At 62.0% G+C, this 20,100-nt stretch overlaps 4 protein-coding genes across 15 annotated transcripts; 1 reads left to right on the top strand and 3 right to left on the bottom strand.

Moving 5' to 3' along the window:
* Nucleotides 1–4,892: 4,892 nt before the first annotated feature.
* On the top strand, nt 4,893–7,490 carry PPP1R14B (protein phosphatase 1 regulatory inhibitor subunit 14B). Its single transcript, XM_043581551.1, is given in 6 exon segments — nt 4,893–5,130; nt 5,133–5,236; nt 5,238–5,519; nt 6,625–6,708; nt 7,027–7,059; nt 7,155–7,490. Coding segments are annotated over 6 exon segments (609 nt in total). The 5' UTR covers nt 4,893–5,093; the 3' UTR covers nt 7,224–7,490.
* A 401-nt stretch (nt 7,491–7,891) lies between these two features.
* Nucleotides 7,892–10,683, bottom strand: FKBP2 (FKBP prolyl isomerase 2). Of its 8 annotated transcripts, none has more exons than XM_043581538.1 (6): nt 10,553–10,683; nt 9,137–9,305; nt 8,695–8,807; nt 8,527–8,573; nt 8,136–8,171; nt 7,892–8,046 (listed from the first exon to the last, which is right to left on the bottom strand). In XM_043581538.1, exons 1-6 carry the CDS (start codon nt 10,612–10,614, stop codon nt 7,985–7,987), a joined length of 489 nt encoding a protein of 162 aa, XP_043437473.1. In that variant the 5' UTR covers nt 10,615–10,683; the 3' UTR covers nt 7,892–7,984. The 8 variants fall into 8 exon arrangements, 7 of the variants coding, with proteins under 7 accessions (XP_043437473.1, XP_043437477.1, XP_043437474.1 ...); XM_043581542.1 differs by lacking the exon at nt 10,553–10,683 and adding an exon at nt 10,150–10,257; XM_043581539.1 differs by lacking the exon at nt 10,553–10,683 and adding an exon at nt 10,023–10,106.
* A 1,799-nt stretch (nt 10,684–12,482) lies between these two features.
* VEGFB (vascular endothelial growth factor B) lies at nt 12,483–15,871 on the bottom strand. 4 transcript variants are annotated; one of them, XM_043581548.1, is made up of 8 exons: nt 15,578–15,871; nt 15,162–15,251; nt 14,964–15,006; nt 14,459–14,655; nt 14,206–14,279; nt 13,974–14,009; nt 13,492–13,626; nt 12,483–12,918 (listed from the first exon to the last, which is right to left on the bottom strand). In XM_043581548.1, the coding sequence occupies exons 1-8, from the start codon at nt 15,635–15,637 to the stop codon at nt 12,897–12,899; spliced, it is 657 nt and encodes a 218-aa protein (XP_043437483.1). In that variant the 5' UTR covers nt 15,638–15,871; the 3' UTR covers nt 12,483–12,896. The 4 variants fall into 4 exon arrangements, with proteins under 4 accessions (XP_043437483.1, XP_043437482.1, XP_043437485.1 ...); XM_043581547.1 differs by having other exon boundaries at nt 13,492–13,727; nt 15,578–15,867; XM_043581550.1 differs by lacking the exon at nt 15,162–15,251 and having other exon boundaries at nt 15,578–15,867.
* A 324-nt stretch (nt 15,872–16,195) lies between these two features.
* On the bottom strand, nt 16,196–19,672 carry DNAJC4 (DnaJ heat shock protein family (Hsp40) member C4). Of its 2 annotated transcripts, none has more exons than XM_043581544.1 (6): nt 19,242–19,672; nt 18,257–18,350; nt 17,580–17,761; nt 17,374–17,481; nt 16,510–16,596; nt 16,196–16,416 (listed from the first exon to the last, which is right to left on the bottom strand). In XM_043581544.1, exons 1-6 carry the CDS (start codon nt 19,364–19,366, stop codon nt 16,287–16,289), a joined length of 726 nt encoding a protein of 241 aa, XP_043437479.1. In that variant the 5' UTR covers nt 19,367–19,672; the 3' UTR covers nt 16,196–16,286. The 2 variants fall into 2 exon arrangements, with proteins under 2 accessions (XP_043437479.1, XP_043437478.1); XM_043581543.1 differs by having other exon boundaries at nt 17,320–17,481; nt 19,242–19,670.
* Nucleotides 19,673–20,100: the final 428 nt, after the last annotated feature.

The raw sequence follows: 20,100 nt of genomic DNA, 5'->3' as shown, positions 1-20,100 counted from the left end.
GCCCCGCCCCACCCTGTCGCGTCGGGCCCGCCCGCCCCGCGTCCGCGGCTCCCCCTGGCGGTCGGGGCGGCGACTGCAGCCAGGGGGGATGGGGCAGGGACATACCTGGACCCCGGCACTTCGCCGGGGGTGCTCTTCTGGACTTGCTTGGGGTTGGAGGAGAGCGCTCGGCGCCAGGGCGATTGTTAGGGGTACAGCCAGAGAGACTGGGTGTAGAGGGCGGTACTGAAGACCGAGAGGGTTCAGCCCGCTAAGGTTTCGGAGGGGCGGGGACGAGGGTACTACTGGAGGGCCAGACAGGGGCCTGGGGCGCCTTGCCCCCACCACACTCCAGCAGCACTTAGCTGAATGCAGGAAAAGCCACTCCCACCCCACCCCCTCTGCCCTCACTTCGCCTCACCCCCCCTCCCCACCCCTGCTGCAGCTCGGTCTCCCCCTCCCTGGGAGCACTTAGCCAGCTAATGGGCCTCCTGCCGGCTGGCGCCCCTCCCCCGTCCCTAGCCCGGGGAGGCCGGGCGCCTGCCGCCTCCTTTAAGGACCTAAGCATCCCGGCCTTCCAGAGTGAGCCCTAGAATAGCCCCCTCGGTCTGCAGACCCCCATGACGGAACCTAGAGCCCGTTGGGCTTCCTACGGAACACTGTGAAGGAGACAACTGGTCGCTTGCCCAAAGGGTTCAGAAGTCTCGTGGGTGTCCACGAACAAGGGGGGTTGAGGAGGGGCTCCGCAGTGCCTGGCCTACAGCAGGTGCCCTGAAATCTGCGCTCCAGAGATGGGAGGGGGGAAGGCGCATGGGCACCAGGATAGGTGGGGGCTGCAGCCCCTCCCGCAGGGCTTGGCTGGGGGGGCTCCTGCCTGGGGGCCCCTGTGGGAGCCCCCCCAATACAGAGGCAGTAGCAGCAGTAGGTTTAAAGTAGAACTCATCCAGAGGGGCCAGCCAAGTCACCTAGAAACCCAGAAAGAGACTGGAGCTGGTTCTAGGGGAGGAGGGGGCAGTCAAGGAGGAGCGGGCCCTGCAGGCCCCTTCGCCCCAGGCTCTCAGGCCTCCAAGGGGAGCCCTGCCTGGCACTGGCCATTCCCCAAATCCCCACCTTGTTGGACACCAACTCTAACCTAACGAATCTCCCTGCCTTTGGTAGAGGCCCTGTGGGGTGTGATTATTATCTCCATTTGAGGCCCAGAGAGGGGAAGAGACTTGCCCAAGGTCACACAGCTTTGTGGGAGGATTTGAGCCCTCTGACTTGAAGGCTGGCTCATCCTGCTTCCACTCCTTGCCCTTCAGGAGACCAAGAAAGGAGGACAGGACTTGTGATCCTCTTGTCCTCTCTCACGAGAGCAGCAGGGTCACACCCTTCAGAGATCCGGAGACCACTGGCTCTCATTGGGCAGAGCCCTGCAGGGTGGGGAGTGGCCTTTGCTCCCACAGGCTTAGGTTCAAGTCTACCAACAAAACTCAGTCCTTCTGTGCCTCGGTCACCTTGCCCAGAAGCTGGAGGTTGTCAGAGGATGAATAAGCAAATGGGTACAAAATGACCCCGAGCCACAGGCCACTGGACATCTGAGGAGTGGCTAGCAGACCATGGGGGCATCAGGGAGGAAGAGGAGAAGGCACAGATCCGCCCTGGGGCAGGGGGCCTGCCGGCCAATGGCAGGGCTAGCAGGGCCTAGAGGCAGGCCCTGAGCGTAGGGGCCTGAGCTATGGGTCCTAGGCCTTGGGCAGGGATATTTCGTAGAAATGCTGGGCAGCGGCTCCTTGGAAAACAGGATGGGAGCCTGTTTCCCAAGCCTGAGCCTCTCCTCTCTCCCCCCACCACCGTCACGTCTCCCGAGGCTAGGGCAGCCCCATTAAAGGACTTCTTCCTCCTGGACACTTTCTTCCAGTCCTGGTGATGGTAATAGGGTTTCTCGGCAAGCAGTAATGGCGGAAGGAAGGCAGTCTTTCCGCCTCTACCCTCGATTAAGGGAGCGGTTGTGGCCCACGGGACCCTCTCCAGGGCTTCTGGTCCAAGGAGGCACTGAAAGGAGCCTTAGCTGCACTCTGGTGGCCGGTGGGGGGGGGGGGGGGGCTGGAACCCCAGGTGGGGTGGGGCTGGGGAGGCCACAGTCTGAGGCTGGCAGGATAAGGAGGAGCAGCATACTCCAGTCCCGGGAGGATTCAGGCAGGAGAGCAAGGGCTGAGATGTGGGCCTTCAGCGCTGAGCTCTCAGCCCCCAACCACCGGAGGTTGGTAGAATCAGCCCCCTTGAAGAGGCTCAGAGCCGGTAAGTGACTTGCCCGCGGCCTCTCAGCGTGCTGGGCAGAGCTCGGATTTGAACCCGCTTCTTCCAGCCCCAGGTTCTGTGCAGGGCAGCCCAGCTTCCACCTCTGCACTGACCGTTCTCAGGATAGGTGGCCATGGGGAAGGACTGAACATGGTGGAGACGTCATGGAAAGTAGAGAGGGAGAGAGTTGGGAAGAGCATCGTCAGCTCCTCCCCACCCTGCCCAGAGAACCCCCAGGGGTACCGTGAAATTTGGACATGACAGGAGGCCTCCCTCAGGGGAGGAGGGATAGGAGAGTCATCACTCAGGGTCACAGCCTCTAGGAGGCAGAGCTGGGGCTGGTACCCAGATCTTTACGGACTGTAGGCTCCACTGCCACAGCAAGTTATGGTACGCATATCCCCACTCGTAACTCTGAGCACCCCTAAGGCCTGAATCAATGCTCTAGTTCAGAAAGAGCCGACCTGCCCTGGTAGGGTGAGGTGGGGTGTGGTGGGGAACTTGGACTTGGGTAAATTGGCTCAGAGCCAGAGGCCGGGCCAGGGATGGGGCTCCTGGTGGAAAGGCTGGGTCCTGCCTAATCTGCAAGGGTAAGGATTAGCCCTCCACCAGCTCTCCAGGCTGGATGAAGGGAGGATGAGGCCAGGACAAGGGCTGGGGAGGGAGGTGAGCCCCTTCTACCTGCCCTGGAATGAGCCCTGTGAGCCTGCCCTCAAACCCAGGGCCCTCAAGGAGAAGCCCACCTTGCTATTCCCCCCAGCACACACACACACACACACACACACACACACACACACACCATCCCCAGCCTCTGGGTTCATTGTCTCTTTTTCTCAACGACACGGTAAGCCTAACAACGTTCTGGATTTGAGTTTGGCTGCAGCACCGGCTGTGTGACCCCGGGGCCACTCTCAGCCTCTCTGAACCCTGCCTGCTACAGAGGGCTTCTGTGGCATCCAGAGAGAAAGTGTCTGTGAGAGGCTGGGACAGAAACACTGACTGCCCCTCAGATCCTGAGACTCAGTCTGGGACTGCGAAGGGCGAGCCTGCTATCAGTGGAAGCATCTCGGAGGAGCTATACAACCTTGTTGAGTGGTATCTGGGGGTAGGGGGATAAGTAGAGACCTTGTGACAGGGGGCCTGAGCTCCCTCTCTAGCTGTGTTGGTCAACCTCTGTGATACAGTCATTGGAACTTCCACATATTTTCTTAGTTAACCTTCCGACGGAGCACCTGGGTGGCTCAGTCAGTTAAGCATCTTGATATCGGCTCAGGTGGTGATCTCACAGTCTTAGGGTTTGATCCTAACCTTAGGGTTAGATCACACTAACGACATGGAGCCTGCTGGAGATTCTCTCTCTCTCTCTCTCTCTCTCTCTCTCTCTGCCCCTCCCCTGCTCACGCGCTCTCTCTCAAAATAAATAAGCTTAACCTTCTGAGGAAATGCTAGATACAGAGGAAGGCATTCATTCTTTCACTCGGTCATTTATTCAGCCAATAGTTACAAGTCTGGCTCTGTTACCGGGAGCTCAGCAAGAATCGGGGCATTTGCCCCATCTGCGTGATTCTGAAGCCCAGCCGGTCCCTGTGCTTTGGGCATCAACAGTAAACAAGGGCCACACAGATCTTGGCCCCATGGAGCACACAGCCTAGAAGTGGGAGACAGTGATCACATAAGAGAAAGACTATTGAAAGATCCAGAACTCAAAGGGTGCCGGCATGAGATACACCATCTGTTTGCGAGAGGTGGGCCAGCTAAGGCGCCTGTGAGATCTGAAGGACAGAAGAGCGGCAGGGCGGAGGATCTGTGGGAGGGAGAATGAGGCGGAACCGACTCTGGCTGGAACCGACTGTGTGGAACCGACTGTGAGGAACGCTTTTTACGGGTCGTCATTCTTAGCTTTATTATCGGGAGTGCCGGCTCCCCTATTTCCCAGCCCTTTACTCCTGCGTTTCCTCTTTGTACTCATGGAGGTTGCGGGGTGCGAAGGGCCGCGCCCTGTCGGAGCCGCCGAACGAGGGCGCCCCAAACAAGTTCTGCGCTTCCCCTCCCTGGCTCCGCTGAGGGGGAGGGGCGGTCAGGCACGGCCAGGCCCTGAGAACTACATTTCCCATAATCCCGTTCCCCATCGCCATCTTGGCCGGTGGGCGGTGGCAGCCTAGGGTCTAGCCCTTCAGGCAGTTGAGCCGGCTCCGTTCACCCCTAACCTGGGCCTCCACCATGGGTGGTGCGGGACCTCGCCGAGGAGGGTGTCCGGGGACCTGGGCAGCTCCTGGCCGCCTTCTCCACCCCTCCACTCCTGCGAGCCTGGGCCACGTGTCGGTCTACGCGGAGAAGGTTGCTTGCCTTCCGCTGGCCAAGGACCTGAGGACCTAGACGTCGGGGGCTCCCACGTCTCCTCTCCAGACCCCCGCCCTGCGCATTGTGCCCACTCCCCTCCATTCCCAGATGGCCCCTGTTTTTGCGTCAGTGAGGACAGAACACTAGGGTCCCGGCGGGAGCGCAAATCCTGGTACCGGGCACTTAGAACGCCAGGGTTTGAGGCAGAAAGGTTAGAAGGGATAGCGGACAGCCAGGCCCAAACCCCTGACGACTAGACCCTCCCCTAGCCCCTGCCCGGGGGCGGGGTGGGAGTGAGGGGCCTGCAGCGGGACTGGCCCTTTAAGGGGGTGTGGTCGGGGGGCGGGGAAGCGAGTGAGACAGAGAAAGCGGCTTCGGCGGCGGCGGCGGCTGCGGCGGCGGCGGCGGCTCGGGCGGCGGCCGCGGGGGACAAAGGGCGGGCGGATCGGCGGGGAGGGGGCGGGGCGCGGCCAGGCCAGGCCCGGGGGCTCCGCATGCTGCAGCTGCCCCCGGGCGCCCCCGCCGCCGCCCTAGCCGCGGAGCAGCGCGGAGCCCAGCCCGCGAGTTAACCCGAGCCAGCGGCCCGGAGCCAGCCGGCGGGCGTCCCGGAGGCGGCGGCGCAGGGAGGGGCCCGACGCGCGCACGTGGCCCCGGCGGCCGCCATGGCGGACAGCGGCCCCGCGGGGGGCGCGGCGTTGGCAGCCCCGGCCCCTGGGCCGGGCAGTGGTGGCCCAGGGCCCCGCGTCTACTTTCAGAGCCCCCCTGGGGCTGCAGGCGAGGGCCCAGGCGGCGCGGACGACGAGGGCCCAGTGAGGCGCCAAGGGAAGGTCACGGTCAAGTACGACCGCAAGGAGCTACGGAAGCGCCTCAACCTGGAGGAGTGGATCTTGGAGCAGCTCACTCGCCTCTACGACTGCCAGGTGTGTCCCTTACTCTGCGCCGACACCCTAAAATCGTTCCCTAGTCGGACTGCTTGGGAACCCCGCCTTGCGCCTGCCTGTCACCCGGAGTCAATGGGCGCTCCGCTTCCGCGCGCTCCCCTCCCTTTCTGTACTCCCCGCCCCCAGTGTATGCTCTTTCTTGTCTGACCTTAGGTCACTCCTATCTTTTCCCTCATGACTCCCTCATGTCACTACTCTGGTCAAGCTTGGGGTCCTCAAGAAGCCTCAAGGGATAGCCTGGGCCATGGGCAGGAGGCAAGAGGCTAGTCTGGGCTGGCGGTGGTAAGGTGATCTACCTAGTGCTTCGTAGCCTAAACTGGTTAAAAGGCGCAAGCCTGGTGGGGTTGTAAAGGGTCTGGGCTGTTCTACTGGGCTAGCCTGCAGCTCCATTTTGGTGTAGGGGCAGGCTAGCCTGTCCTCTGGGTTTTGGTTCTCCACCCCATGACTCCTTCCTTGCTCAAATGGTGACTCAGGCCCCTGGGGGGCAGGGTGGAGGAGTGGGCTTGCCCTGTGCTGCCTACCCTAGACCAGCCCTGGAATGCAGCTGGCTCCAGACTGGATAGACGCTTCCTGGGTGGGGGGAGGGGTGGCAGGCACCCCCTCCCTCAGCAAAGTATGGGCTCTTTGTTTCCCCATTACCAGCCCTGGGTCCTTCCCCATGACCCCTCACCCTTTACTTCCTCCCCACTCCTGGGAAGCTGTGACAGGTGTTTGGGGGAGGGGAAGGGGCTGTGATGAGTTGGGACAGATGGCCCCACCTGTGCACTGATTGAGATGGAGCCCGGAAGTTGGGACAACACATCTGCAGGGTTCTCAGCCCAGGGTCCCCAAGCCTTTGCTGTCTGGCCCTGTTTGGCACCCAGGGTGCCCAACTGGCAGGGACAGGAAGCTCCCCCCCGCCATCGGGCATTTTGCCTTGGCACAGGCCTGATCTGTTTTCTTCCTCAGACAGCTGCTGCTGTCTGCTGGGCAAAGAAGCCTGGCTCATTCTGCGGTAAGGCAGGGGCCTCAGCCGGAGCCCCTCTCACACCCTCTCTCCCAACTCAGGCCCTTGTCTCTCCCTCCTCCCCCACCCCCACCCCAGGAAGAGGAAATACCAGAGTTGGAGATTGATGTGGATGAACTCCTGGACATGGAAAGTGATGATACCCGGGCTGCCAGGGTCAAGGTGAGAGAAGGGCCGGGAGGCATCAGGGCCAGGTAGGGAGATCAGGGAATAGAGAGCTGCCTGGACGCGTGGCCCCTTGGGTAAGCGAGGCTCTAAATTTAGGCCTTCTTTGGTTTTAGTCAGCCAGCCCTTGGGATGTTGGGCCTCAGCTTCTGCTTCCGTCAAATGGGGCTAATGGTGCCTGTCTAGCTGTTGAGTAGCTGTGGTATCGCCTGTGCCTCGGGGGTGGCCCCAGTCCCTTGGAAATAGGTACAGGTGAGCTCTAGGCCCCTGTTCCTTAGAACTCACAGCTATACTTGTCCCCCCATGCCCTCCCAGGAGCTGCTGGTTGACTGTTACAAACCCACTGAGGTAAGTATGTGGCTGTCCCAGAGGCTGGGGTGAGAGGAGCCTGGGCTTCTGTCATCTTGGGGTCTGGCCTCCCTGATGTCTTCCCTCCTGTCCAGGCCTTCATCTCTGGCCTGCTGGACAAGATCCGGGGCATGCAGAAGCTGAGCACACCCCAGAAGAAGTAAGGGTCCTCGACCCACATGAATGGTGGCTCCCACAGGACAATCGCTGCCCCCCGACCTCGTAGCAACAGCAATACCGGGGGGCCCTGCGGCCAGGCCTGGCGCCATGAGCAGGGCTCCCCGTGCCCCTGGCCCAGGGGCCTCTTCCCTGCCCCCTCAGTTTTCCATTTTGGGGTTTTTTATTGTTATTAAACTGATGGGACTTTTTGTGTTTTTATATTGATTCTGCGGCGCGGCCCTTTAATAAAGCTAGGATATGCCTTTGGTGCAGCTAACGGGCTCAGCTGGTCTCTTTTAGGGGGGACACACTCCTCTACAACTGCTGTCGGTGCAGCTTCTCCCCAGGTGGCTGCAGGCCTTCCTGAGGGCCACGTAGCCATGACGATAGCCCAGTGCCGGCTCCCACACCATGAGCTCCAAGTGGCTGGGGAGCTGGAGTGGGGGGAGCGGTGTCGCTGTTGGCTGTTAGGAACACTCCTTTTCCCTCTGGGCAAGGACCACCGTCCCACCTAGGGCCTGGCCCTCACGATCCCCCTGCCACTGAGTCTACACCCAGGTCCTGCAGCCAATAAAGAAGAGGCGTGGGGGATACCAAGGGAGAGGGTAAGCTGAAGTTGAAGATGTGGCTTCTAAGCCTCTCAGGGCCCACAAACAAACACAGGCTCACTTCGTGGGCTTTAAGGGATTTTTTTTTTTTCTTTCTTTCTTTCTTTAAACAGTCTGGTCCCTGATGGGGGCCTCTCCACTGCCCCTCCCCAGTTTGGCTACAGTTCTGAACGTCGCTCGATTTTGAGCAGCTCCACCTCAAACACGAGGGTTGCACCACCTGCAGGGGAGAAATGAGGACAGAGTGAGAACCGGGGCCACAGGAAGAAGAGATGGTGGGCAGGAGATGGGGGCAGGAAGGCATCTTACCTGGAATCTTTGGGGGAGCTCCCCGCTCTCCATACCCTGTCAAAGATGCGAAAGAAAAAGTGAGCTGTGACCGGGTAGAGAGAGAGAGAGAGAGAGGTGTTCTGCAGACATTCGGGCTGAAGCCAGGCCTCTGCCCATCGCAACAAGAAAGCCAGAAATGGAGACAGCAAGGGGCTACAAAAGGCCCAGTAGAGGGCAGAGGGTGGGCGCCAGAACCAAGTGCCCTAAGGGTCTTGCCCTGTTCTCACTACTGGATACAGCTAGACTTGGAAGACACATAATGAACGGATGGGACAGAGACCAATGCAGCGGCAAACCAGTCTCCACCCTTCCCCAGACACCGCCCCCCCCCCCCCAACTCCCCTATCCAGGCTCAGGAAAGGCCTCTTACCCAACTCTGATGGGATCACCAGCTTCCGTTTTTCTCCCTCACACATCCTGCAGGACAACACCTGTTCAGCGCATGGCAAGCACCCAGGCCCCCTGCCCCCCACCCCATCCCTGGGGCTTGCCTCCCACAATCAACCTCCTCAACCACAGCCATGGCCCCCTGACTCACCCCAGCAGCCCCTGGTCCCAGCCCTTGATGACCTGGCCTGTGCCCAGGGAGAAGACAAAGGGCTGGTTCTGGGGCAGGCTGCTGTCAAATTCCGTCCCATCTTCCAGCTTCCCCTGCGGGACCATGGGAAGGCCAGTGAAGAGGAGGCTCCACTCTGACACACCTCCCCACCCAGCAGCTATCCCCAAGCTGGCTCCCCATCGGCAGCCATAATCCTAGGAGGGGACAGAACCTTGGGCAGCTCGCAGTACCTCGTCACTGCTTGCTGGTGCCAAGCTGGGGATCAGACAGTCAACAGCAGGGAAGAGCTATAGAAACTAGTGTAAAAGGGAGACAGGACTTGCCCACGGTCACCCGCCTCCTTGGCTGAGCAATCTGGCTTCCAAGTCCTTTCAGGTCCCCAGAAGCCCCACCCACCCCAATGTTCCACTCCCTCACCCACCGTGTAGTGCATGTGCAGGACGTCCCCCTTGCGCGACTTGATGGGACAGTGGTCTACCCGCTTCTTGACCCCGATCTGCAGCTTCCGTTTGCCCTCGGCCCCCGCAGCAGTGGCCAGGGCACTCAGGCAGATGGACAATACTGTCAGGACCCAGCTCAGCCTCATGTCTCTGCGGGGACAGACCCCGACCAACCGACCGGGGGGGAGGGCAGGGAGGGCATGGAATATGGGCAGGTACCAGGAGGATTCCACCCCCACCGTACTTTGCCTGCCCACGGGGATCCCCTTGTCCCGGGTCACCACCCCCTCCCCCGGGCTCCGCAGCCACACTTACCAGTCCAGTGAGAAGGGGGCTTGCCCGAGGACCCCAGCAGCGGGGGGAGGGGGTCAGGGGAGGCCACAGCAGCCAGGGCCCCGCCCCTTTGCTCACCCCCAGCCCTTCCTTCCCTCCCGGTCCCCAGCTCCACTCTTCAATTCCCGCCCGTCCCTTTACGCAAAGTCCAGACCTTATCTGGCTGCCCAGCAGTTGCCTCGACGGAGCGATCCCATTCACGCCACACCCAGTTGCCCCCCGCCCAGCACACCCACACCTCTGAGGCCGCTGCAGGGGGCCTGCCCCGAGGCACCCACACATCGCCGCTGGGTGGCTCCGGGGAGCCCCGATCCTCCGGAGGCACCCCCCAGGCCGGGCCTGTGCCTCCGCCCGGGGCGCCGCCCCAGCTCTGAGCCCTCGGGGGCCTGCGGGGTACCCAGACCGGCCCCGTGTCTGGTGGCCGCCGAGCCCGCTCCACCCACACCACCTCTCCCGGGGGAGTTCTCGGCCTACCGCGTCCCCAGGCCCGGCCCCCGCGGAGACCGCCCCCGCGTGGACGCCCCGGGCCATTACCTGGGCCTACGCCTTCGCTTTGCTCCTTGACCCCACCCTTTAGCGGACGTAGTTCCGCCCCTTGCCCTGGAGCCCCGCCCTCGATAGAACTAGACCCTCTTTCCTGAACTGTAGCCACGCCACTCACCGACTGAAGGCCCGCCCCCAGTGCCTGGGCTCCGTCCCCTTCGGTCTCCAAACCCGAGGCTCCGCCTTCCGCCTGTTCCAGCTCCTCCTCCAGGGACCAGGCTCCGCCCCCCACCTGTCCTAGCTCCGTCCCCAGTCCCGGAGCTCTGCCTTCTACTGGCACCAGCTCAGAGGTTCCACCCGTCTCCGTCCCACGTCCCGCCCCGACTCCCGGGGCTCCGCCCCGTGCGGCGTGAAAACCCTCCCCCTGCGGCATCCCCAGACAGCTCCGACCCCACCCCCCAATTTCCCCCTGACCTATCCCTCGTTGACACTCGCAGCCCCGGCCCGCTCCTGCCCGGCCTGATCCAGCCTGCCCCCGTGCACCCCGGCTCCCCCCAGCCCGGGCTGTGGCCCCCGCTCACCTCCTCGCCGCGCCCCCGGAGTCAACCCCAGTCGTGCTGCCGCCTGTGCGCAGGCGCGTCATCGTCGCCACCAGGCCGGGCCACGCCGCCCGCCCTCATTGGACTGTGCGAAGCCCGCTGCCGCACGCCGGGCGGAGCGGCCTTTCCCCCTGCTCCGCCCCCGCGCCGGCACGTGACCACGCGCTACTTCCGGTGGATCTGTAGCCGGTAAGGTTAGGTGAAAGTGACTTCCTAAAGTGCTTTCGGCACTTCCGGCCGAGGTGAAATTAAGGTCAGGCCAACGCGGGTTCCCGGAGGGGGTCTCGAGACGCCATTTTATCTCGCCCCCGGGCTCTCCCACGGCGCTCTCGCTTGACCCTGGGCCTCTTCAGGGTCCACGGGCTCCAGTGGGAAGAGCCTGGGCCTCAGACTTGAGTTTGGGTTTGGGCTGTGCGGTTCGTTGGCAGTGTGACCTTGAGCGAATGCTTTGGCCTGGTAGGATCTGGAAGGCCCTGTAAGGTGGGCTTGTCAACACCCACGTGGCAGGGCCACTGTAGGAGTGCGCCGTGACGTGCTCCACCAGGCCCTGGCCCACAGCCGATGCGCGCCCTTTTCTCCGCGCCAGCATCCGGGCCTGCCTCTGCCTGCCGCACGTTGACCCCCGAGTCCTGCCGGCAGTGGTCCGGCTGAGCCCATTCCCCACCCACACTGGTATTTTCAGGTGCCCCGGCGCTCAGCAGCGCGCCGAAAACATCTGTCCGTGGAAGTAACGAACTTGTAGTTGGGAGGTAACAAACTTGAGTGTTAGAGATAGACTTGGGGGTCAAATCTCCAGGTCAATCAGCCTTTCTGAGCCTATTTCCTTAATTGAAAGAGAAAGATCATTAGCAGCGCTGACCTTAGAACGGAGGACCAAGCGAGGGGTGCGTGTGAAGCATTGTGTGTGCCCAGCACTTAAGTGGGCCGGGGGAGGGGTGGGAGTTCTGGTGTCCCCTGACCCTCATCTGTCTCACTTGAATGGAGCAATGGCATGGTCAGCGACAGCACAGCTGAGAAGAATGATTGGAAATTGGTAATCACCATCAGGAATGGTCTCTTCTGGTTTAACCCCACCCCTGCCCAGGGCCCAACAAAATCACTACCATGCCCTCCAATTTAACACCTCAGCGAAGGCCTCCATCTGGGTAGCTGCGTTCTGCCTCCGGTGAACCTCTGTCCCCGAATGTCCTGCCCCAGCAAGGCAAAGCATGGATACCCAAAGATGGCCTGTGGTCCACCCCAGGGGCCCTGGAGGCTGCAGGGAGAAGGCTGGGCACTGAGCTTAGGCTGGGTCAGACAAAGGTCAGGAGAATTCCAAGCAGGGGCTGGTGAGGGTGGGGGGAAATTGGTTGGGCTGAGGAAATGTGTCTCCCGCACCAAGCCCACCAGCCACAGCCCTTTGGCAGTTCCCTTTCAAGGAGGTGGGGACAGGGCAGGTGCGTGGCTTTAGAGTGAAGCTGAAGGAAGTAGCTTAAATACAGAGCAACAAAAACGGAGTGCCGCCTGCCAGAGAAGATGGGTTTTTCTATCAAGTGAAGACACATTCCTGGAGCCCAAGGGCTGGGACCATAGCAATCGTCCGTCCGTTCCCTCCATATGCGCCTGTGGAAGCTGAGGCTCAGAAAGAGGGGGCAGCGACAGCCAAGATCATTCGGCGGATCTGGGTCCCACCTCAAGGTCACTGGCCATAACGGACCGTCTCCTTCCAGAAAGGAGCTTTTGTGATGAGCAGGGGGGGCAGGGCCTGGATGTAACAGGATCGCGAAGAGCGCACAGTTCTGGCTCTACCTCATTGCCTCCGTCTACACAATGAGGGAGTAAGACAGGCTCGGGGTCTAGGACGTAGTGCGATGCAGAGGGCCTGAGTCGCCCAGCCTGGACAGCGGCAAACAATGACACAGGCAGGGACAGATCCTTCCATCTCTTTTATCAGGGTTGGGGGTCCCAGTTCTTAACACCGCAGCCCAAGTCCCCAGTATCTGCAGAGGATTGGCGCCTCGGGGAGGGGACAGTGGAGCCAGCTGTGAAGACGCTCGCTTGCACCTGGTGGTTGAAAATCGAGACGGGACCCCTTCTCTCCCGAGTTCGTCCGTGACCCCTGGTGCTGCCGACACGTCTCCTCGTCCGGCCGCCCACCCTGTTGGAGGGCGGCCTTGGGAGAGACCAGGGACAGCTGGAAAGTCCTCTGAGAGGCCCAGGTCCGGGAGCACTTTCTGCCCACACTGAGGTCTAGGGACTGGGCACTTCTCAACACGTTGCCCTGTTGTCCTCCTCTGGGATGTGGCCTGTGAGGCAAGTGGCCCTGCTGAGTCTGAAAGGCAACGTGTCACCTTCGCAGCTTCCGGCACCTGAGGAAGGGAGGAAGGGTTCTGTTCATGCGGGCACAGCTCAGCCCCTGCTCCCTAGGTCCACCCTCCTGTCACCTTCTGTGAACCCCATTCTCTCCTAACACTCCTGGCGAGCCCACACGAGGTCACCCCGTGGCCCAGCTGCGGAAGGGAGGAGTGGTGAGCAGCGTCTCAGACAAGGGTGGACAAGGGTTCCACTCTGTCCCCTGGCCTCTCCGAGCCCACGAGGAGGGCACACATGTCTACCACGGGGGCTTTGAGCAAGGCCCAGAGCTTTGCAAATTGGAAAGCGATCTCTCCCACTTTGCAGATGTGACCTCCTCCAGGGCATCTCTGACCGCTCAAAATCCGCACCGTAAGGTGCCCCTTACCTCAGCCCTTGACCTCCTCTGCTGGCGTCACAAATCCTGACGTCTGACTCCCACATTTAGAACGTGAGCCTTGGTCAATATTTGTTCAACACACTCAATAGCTTCCTCTCCCCTGGCTCTTCTCCCACTGGCAGGCTCACCTTGGACCTGCTCCAAGGGCCTTGATGCCTCCCCAAACAAACACGACCCCACCAGTCCTCACCTGCAGGTGTCTGGGTTGAGCTCTAAGCCCCGCCCTTGGCAACGGAGGAAGCTGCGGCGTCGGCAGCGGCAGCGGCAGGTCCGGGGGTCAGGGCGCTGGCGGCGCTGGGTGCAGCGTGGGCAGAGGGGCCTGGGGCTGGAGTGGGATGGGTGATGTCAGCTGGGGAGGGTGCTCCGGGGGCAGAGTCCCAGCCCGGAACAGAGCGGGGCTGGGGACGGTGGTGGGGAGTGGAAGCCCTAGGAGGAGAAGCAACATGTCTGGGGCGGGAAGGAAAAGTCTTCCCGGGAGCTGGGGTTGGATCGGAGCACACAGACTCGGGGAGCAGAGGAAAAGGGGAGAGGGGGACACAGTGGGGGGAGAGAGAGGGGGCGGGACTGCAGCCTCCCGGCACACTCATACACCCCCTGCCCCATCCACACGTTACATCCTGGGTGTGGGGTCTGGGCTCCAACCCCACCTCGGCAAGAGCCCATGAGACTCACCTGTCTGGCTTCACAGCACTCTCTCTCTTTTTTGGTCTGAAAAGTAAGAGGGACAGACAGAGACAAGGAAGAGGAAGAGAATCAGAAGAGCCGAGCATCCTGCTCTTACCCCAGATCCCAGGCCTAACCCAGTTCCAGTCTTGGAAACCTGGTCTCCACTGTGGTGTACCCCCATGCCCAGCAGCCCCCAAGCCTGGTCTCTGGGAGCTCAGAAGTGGGGCCCGGCTGGCACCTGCATTCACACTGGCTGTGTTCTTCCAGGGACATCTCGCCCAGCTGACTGCTCGGGTAACGGATCATGAGTATCTGTACTCCAGAGATAGGGGACACACGGTGTGAGAGATCATGAGAGATACAGAGGAAGGGAATGCTCCGTGGGCTGGAGGAACAGCTTGCCCAGCCAAGGCTCTGGCCATTCCTCCCACCACCACCCCCCGGAGCCCCAGCATCCACCCCAGCTGGGCACGCCCCACCGGCCCCAGTACCTGCATTCGGACTTGGTGCTGCCCTGTGGGCACGCACTCCAGGCCGTCGTCAGGGCAGCAGCCACCACAGCGCTGCACGGTCACACAGCTGGGCACCAGCTGCTTGGCCACGGTGCCCATGAGCTCCACGGTCAGGGGCACCACCACCTCCCGTGGCTGGCAGGTGGCACGGGCATACACGTCTATCCATGACACCACTGGGGGCAGAAGCGTAAGTGTTAAGCCCCCACTGGGTTTCCTGTAGCCGCTCCCGGGTTCCCCTATCTCCCGTACCCTGCAGCTGTTCTCCCTAATTCCTTCGTCCCAGCCACCCTCCACTAGCTCCCTCTCTGCCCTCAAAACCTGTCTTCCCCTGCCCAGGAACCCAGGAACCCCACTGCCTCAATTTTCTCTTCTGTAAAATGGGCAGAATAAAAAAGTTTGCATCTTAGAGCGTGGCCCTGATTACACAAGATGATGAGCAAACCCTCTTGATGATGGCTAGCGCGGTTATTGTTACTATTACCTTTCTTCTGGTGGCCGGGGGTATCAGGCTGGGAAACGGGGCCCTGTAGGAGAGAAGAGAACTGAACTCAAAAGTGCTCTCTAGGAAGGGCTAGCCCTGTCGCTGTTCCCAGGGGTCTGCCCTTGCAGTCTAAAGGCTTCAACTCCTCTAGGACATTTTTCCCCGATTGCTCTGCTCCTGGGGTCACTCTAGCTTTACCTGTCCTCTCCTGGCCACCCGGGACCTGCCCTGGCCACGACCCGCCAGGCGCACTCTGCCGGTGGCGGCGGCGACGTCGAATCTCCAAGCCTGGGGCCCGACGGATTCGGAGGCCTCAGGTCAGGAGGGGGCACAGTGGGCGCCCAACCGAGTCCTGCGGGGACCGAGCGGCTCCGCCCCTGGTCGAGCCCGGGGACGGGGTGGAGCAGGGGAGTGGCCCGGGGCTGGGCTGGCGGGCTGGCGGGCTGGCGGGCAGGGACTCCTCCCGGGGGATGCCCTGGCCAGATTCCCGCCACGCCCCGGTCCTCAGCCCGACCCCGCGGATCCCCGAGGCCGAGGCCGCTCCGCGTCTCCCCACTTCCGCCAACCTTGAGAGAGGGCACGGCGGGCGGGCGGGATGTCGGGGACGCACGTACCTGGGCGGGGGCCAGCTGCAGGAGCGCGGCGAGCAGCAGGCGGCGGAGCAGGGGGCTCATGGTGCCCGCGGGGGCCGCGCGCCGGGGGCGCCCGCATCGCCCTAGCCCGGCGGCGCAGGGGGCGGCGGCAGCCAGAGCCCCATGGCGCGGGCCCGGGCGCGGCGGGCGGGGGCCGGGCGCGGGGGGCGGCTCCTCCGCGGCCCCCTCCCGAGCCCTGAGCGCAGGCAGCGCAGCGCAGCGCAGCAGCGGAGGCCGGAGGAGCCGGGCGGGCGGGCGGCCGGTGGTGGCGGGCGGCGGCGGGGACGGCGGGGGCGGCGGGGGGCCGGGCCCGGGCTGGCGGGCGGGCGGCTCATGTGACCCAGACACGCGCTCCCCACCGGGCCGCGGGGCGGGGGCGGGGCGGGGGCGGGGGGGGGGCGAGGCCGCCGCCGGGGCCCGCCCCCTCCACACACCCCCTCCCGCCACAGCAGGGGAAAGGGGACGCGCCGCCCAGGGGGCCGGGCTCTCGGGTCGCAGCCGCCAGGACCCGGAGGGCGGGGTGCTGTCCACCCCTCCTCCCCCCCTCCCCCCGGCGAGGCCCGGGATGGGGGCGCTGGGCCTGAAGCAAGGAGCTGGACATGAGCTTTGAGAATCATTTTATTGCACGCGTTTTGGGGAGTGGGAGTCCCCCGGGGTAGCAAGGAGGTAACAACACAGAGCAGGCCCCGTCCTAGCGGGCCGCTCCGGGGCCGGGGCCGGGGCCTGTGCCCGGAGGCACGATCTCTGGGATCTCTGGGCCTCCAGGTCGGGGCTGCAGCTGCTGCCTCTGCACTCGCTCCTGGAGCTTGGCTCTGTTGGCCCTGCGGGAGAGAGCACCTGGGTGGTCAGGACAGAGGATCCTGGAGGGTGATGTCAGGACAGTAAAGAGAAGGCAGGACAGAGCAGGGACGGACCTGGCCCGGGCCCGTGTGTCATTGTAGATGGCTGTGATGATCCGATCCTTTTCATCCATGAAGCTGCGGTGGATCTGCTCCAGCTTCCTGCAAGGGGGTTGCAATTAACCCTGGGTTTCCCAATCCCTGCTGTCCCCGAGATCCACCCCACCCGCACCCCCACCACGCCACTCTAGGGTCTCAAAGTTTTCCATCTGTGAGGACCTCTGCCTAACTGCCTGTGCTAGGCAGGGAGAGGGGCACCGAAGGGCCGGGGCTTATCCAGGGACCACTGATGACCCAGGTCCCTGGCTGTCTTGTTGAAGGTGGTGACAGCAGCTCCAAACACCAGGGTGTTCCTCACAGGAGACTAGAAAGAGCGTTACACCTAACTCCCATCACTGAACTAGGCAGTGGGCACCAGCCTTTAGGTATCTTTGTCATAGAACCTCAGTGTCTGTGCCATGCATAAAAGTGGCAGGGAGACAGCCGATTGCCAAACAAGGGAGGACAGTTGCTTGTGAGGCCCAGTTCCAATGCATTTCCTTTGAGTGCACGATTTTCGTTGGCTCCAGCACACCCTGGCAGCCGGCATCAAAGATTTACATTCAAATCACAAAACCCTGAAAATGACAACGTTCGCCTTCAGCGAGTGTAGAGCTGCCTTTGCCAAGTAAGGAGAGGCCCCGGAGACCTGTCTCGGGCAATTCTTAGCTGGAGAGGCACAGAAGTGCAGGCCACGGGGGTGGGGGGCTTGCGTGGCTGACCACACTGGGCTTCCCCGGCCCTCTGCCCTCTGCCCATCACCCCAGGGAGAAGGCAGGGATGCACCTGAAAGCAGCATAGTGCAGGCCCATGCCCGCCAACATGATCAGGAGGCAGTACCCCAGCACCCGCTGGTTGTGTTTGTGCTGCTGCTGCCTCGACTCTGGTCGCTGAGGCCTCACACTGTGAAACTGGGCCCAGTATTGGGCATTGGGGGATTCCCAGGAGCTGCTGGGAGGGAGAAGAAAGACAAGGTGGGGATGAGGCTCCCTGGGAGACGGGGGGCGGGGGGGGGGGGGACGAGGCCAGGGGCAGGACGACTGTACCTGTGTGCTTGAGCAGACCCAGGACGGGCTGTTCTTCCTGGAGACTTTGGAGAAGTGGCTGAGCAGAGCTGGCGATCATAGCTGAGGCGGCTCTCCTCCCGGCTGAGCACTCGGTATGCTTCGCTCAGCTCCACAAAGCGGCTATGCAGGGCCGGGTTCCCGGGGTCCCGGTCGGGGTGCAGCTGGGGGGGGGGCAGGACTCCCTTCAGGTCTTTTTCCACGTCCGTTCACAGAACCCGTCCCCACCATGTCCACCCACAAAGGCTCAGATCATTCCCAGAGGCCCTGCCTGGACAGTAACCCTCACTCTCAGGGCTGCCCACCCGTCCAGAAGGCCAGAGAGTCAGGAAGCACAGACTCCCGCCCCCTCCCCTTGTTCAAGCCCTCCCCACCAGCTGCCTGGCTCTAGCAATATGCCCCGGTCCAAGCTTTCTCTAGAGCAGGCAGGTCAAAAGAAACAAGCCCAGCCCATCACACACAACCCCTGGCTCCTACCCCCAACCTTTCCTCCCAACGGGCCTAACCTCTGCCCTTGGGGCATCTCTCGCTCTCTATATATGCCAAGGGAATGTGGCACCATCCAGAGTGAGCCACTCAGCACCATTCCTGGGAATGTGAAGTGTACCCTATCTGGCTCAGACTTACACCCCCTCCTCCCCACCCAGGGCCACTGGTACCTCTTTGGACTTGGAGAAGAAAGCTCGTTTAACTTCTTCAGTGCTGGCACTAGGATGCACCCCTAACAGTTCATAGTAGTTCCTGGGGCCAGACCTGTGGAGATAGGCCAAAAACTGCAGGGGCTATGGAAACACAGAGAATATTCTTCTCCTCCGCCTCTCAGCCCTTCTGGGCCACACTCTTCAAGTCAGTAACCAGGAGGTGAGAAAGCTGAGGCTGCTGCCAAGGGAGATCTATCTCCAAATCATCCCTCCCTTTTTGAACACTTCAGGCATGGTGCAGATCAGAACATCTCATAGTGTAGCCCTCAGATCCCTTGGCTCAGAACCACCCAGAAAGCCCGTTTAAAAAAAACGGATTCCAGGGGCGCCTGGATGGCTTCGCCAGTTGAGCGTCCGACTTCGGCTCAGGTCATGATCTCGCGGTCCGTGAGTTCAAGCCCCGCATCAGGCTCTGTGCTGACAGCTCAGAGCCTGGAGCCTGTTTCGGATTCTGTGTCTCCCTCTCTCTCTGCCCCTGCTCTGCTTGCACTCTGACTCTCTAAAAGGGAATAAACTGTTAAAAACAATATATTAAAAAAACAAAACAAAAACAGATCCCTCAGCCCCCACTTAATTCCTGCGGAACAGGGCCCAGAAATCTGTATTTTTGTAAATCCCCCATCCCCGCCCCCAAGCCCCCAAGTGAGTTATGCCCAGTGATGCTTGACCACTAGAGTTGTGAAAAGAGCACTGAGCCTGGCTTGGACTCAAATTCCACTTTTTGCCACTTAACTCGCTGTATGATCTGAGGGATCGTCCCTTAATCTTTGATCTTGTGTCCTCAGTAGTGAAGGTGAGGGTTACCTGAAACAAGCCCGTACAGCACCTGACAGCAAGTACAGAGATCACAACTATCATAGTACCCAGGTCCAAGCCTAGAGCTGGGCAGGCCTTCCTCAACCCACTGGGTGACGGGGGCCATGCCCCCCGGCCCCCGACTCACCGCTGCCCGGTGGCCGCTGAGAAGAGCCGGGTGGGAGGGCTGCGGGGCCATAACCGGCACAGGCACAGGGACAGCATGGCGACAGGCAGACGGCTGGTGAGACGAGGCCACAAAGAGCAGTGCATTGAGACCAGGATGGGACCAGACGTCAAGCACTCCGGGGCCAAAGTGGAGGGTCCAGCCCCGTTTACTTGCGAAGGCAAACTGAAGCAGGCTTGGGAGACCCAGGGGCAGTGGGGCCTCCTTTACTCAGGACCAGACCCCAGTGTCCTGAATCTGTCCCTGCTTCTGACCCGCGCGTCCTGGGCCCTCCTCCACACTGGTCTCAGCGTCCGGGACAACCAGTCCCGGACGCGGAGACCCTCTCCCCACCACCCTGGCGGGAGGAGGTGAAGGAGGGGCCACGCCAAGCCCCGCCCCCGCCGCGCTCACGGATTTCGCGGCCCCGGCCGTCTCTGCGCCTATTCAGGCTCCACCTCCACGTTCTCATTGGCCTAGACACCCGGGCCACGCCCACCAAGCCGGAAGGCCCGGACTGCTTCGGAAGGCCCCACCCCCGCACGCCCATTGGCCTTTGGCGCCTCGGGCCCACCCAACGAGGTCGAGGCCCGCGGACCTGCGGAAAGACGCCGGCGTTGCCGTCCTCAGTGAGGCTGTCCGCCCCGCTTTTGTGGCTTCGTCCCGGGAACATACCTGTTACTCCGCTCTGCAGCGAGGTGTCCTTTATAAAGCAGCTATAGGAGACCCGGACCCTCACCACAGCCTGGGCAAGGAGGCACGGCCCTCATCTCAGTTTGCAGACGGCAAAAACTGAGGCTGGGTTTCTTTGTTTTTGTTTTTCCCCCCAGGACACTCGCCC

Source organism: Prionailurus bengalensis, chromosome D1 (genome assembly GCF_016509475.1).
Source record: "Prionailurus bengalensis isolate Pbe53 chromosome D1, Fcat_Pben_1.1_paternal_pri, whole genome shotgun sequence".
Classification (NCBI taxonomy): Eukaryota; Metazoa; Chordata; class Mammalia; order Carnivora; family Felidae; genus Prionailurus; species Prionailurus bengalensis.
Note: the sequence above shows the minus strand (reverse complement) of the source record. Positions and strands in the feature narration are given on the sequence as shown.

Excerpts from the sequence above, each read along its gene's own strand:
- FKBP2 (XM_043581535.1), bottom strand. The coding sequence starts at position 10,019 with ATGGCCCGGGGCGTCCACGCGGGGGCGGTCTCCGCGGGGGCCGGGCCT. Across the intron at positions 8,574-8,694 it reads TGGGACCAGGGGCTGCTGGG|GATGTGTGAGGGAGAAAAAC; the intron begins GTGAGTCAGGGG and ends GTTGTCCTGCAG. Across the intron at positions 8,047-8,135 it reads AGCTCCCCCAAAGATTCCAG|GTGGTGCAACCCTCGTGTTT; the intron begins GTAAGATGCCTT and ends TCTCCCCTGCAG.
- VEGFB (XM_043581547.1), bottom strand. The coding sequence starts at position 15,637 with ATGAGCCCCCTGCTCCGCCGCCTGCTGCTCGCCGCGCTCCTGCAGCTG. Across the intron at positions 15,007-15,161 it reads GGGTGGCCAGGAGAGGACAG|GGCCCCGTTTCCCAGCCTGA; the intron begins GTAAAGCTAGAG and ends TCTCTCCTACAG. Across the intron at positions 13,728-13,973 it reads AGTGCTGTGAAGCCAGACAG|GGCTTCCACTCCCCACCACC; the intron begins GTGAGTCTCATG and ends TTCTCCTCCTAG.
- DNAJC4 (XM_043581543.1), bottom strand. The coding sequence starts at position 19,366 with ATGCACTGCTCTTTGTGGCCTCGTCTCACCAGCCGTCTGCCTGTCGCC. Across the intron at positions 18,351-19,241 it reads TCAGCGGCCACCGGGCAGCG|GTCTGGCCCCAGGAACTACT; the intron begins GTGAGTCGGGGG and ends CTATCTCCACAG. Across the intron at positions 16,597-17,319 it reads CTGCACTATGCTGCTTTCAG|GAAGCTGGAGCAGATCCACC; the intron begins GTGCATCCCTGC and ends ACCCCCTTGCAG.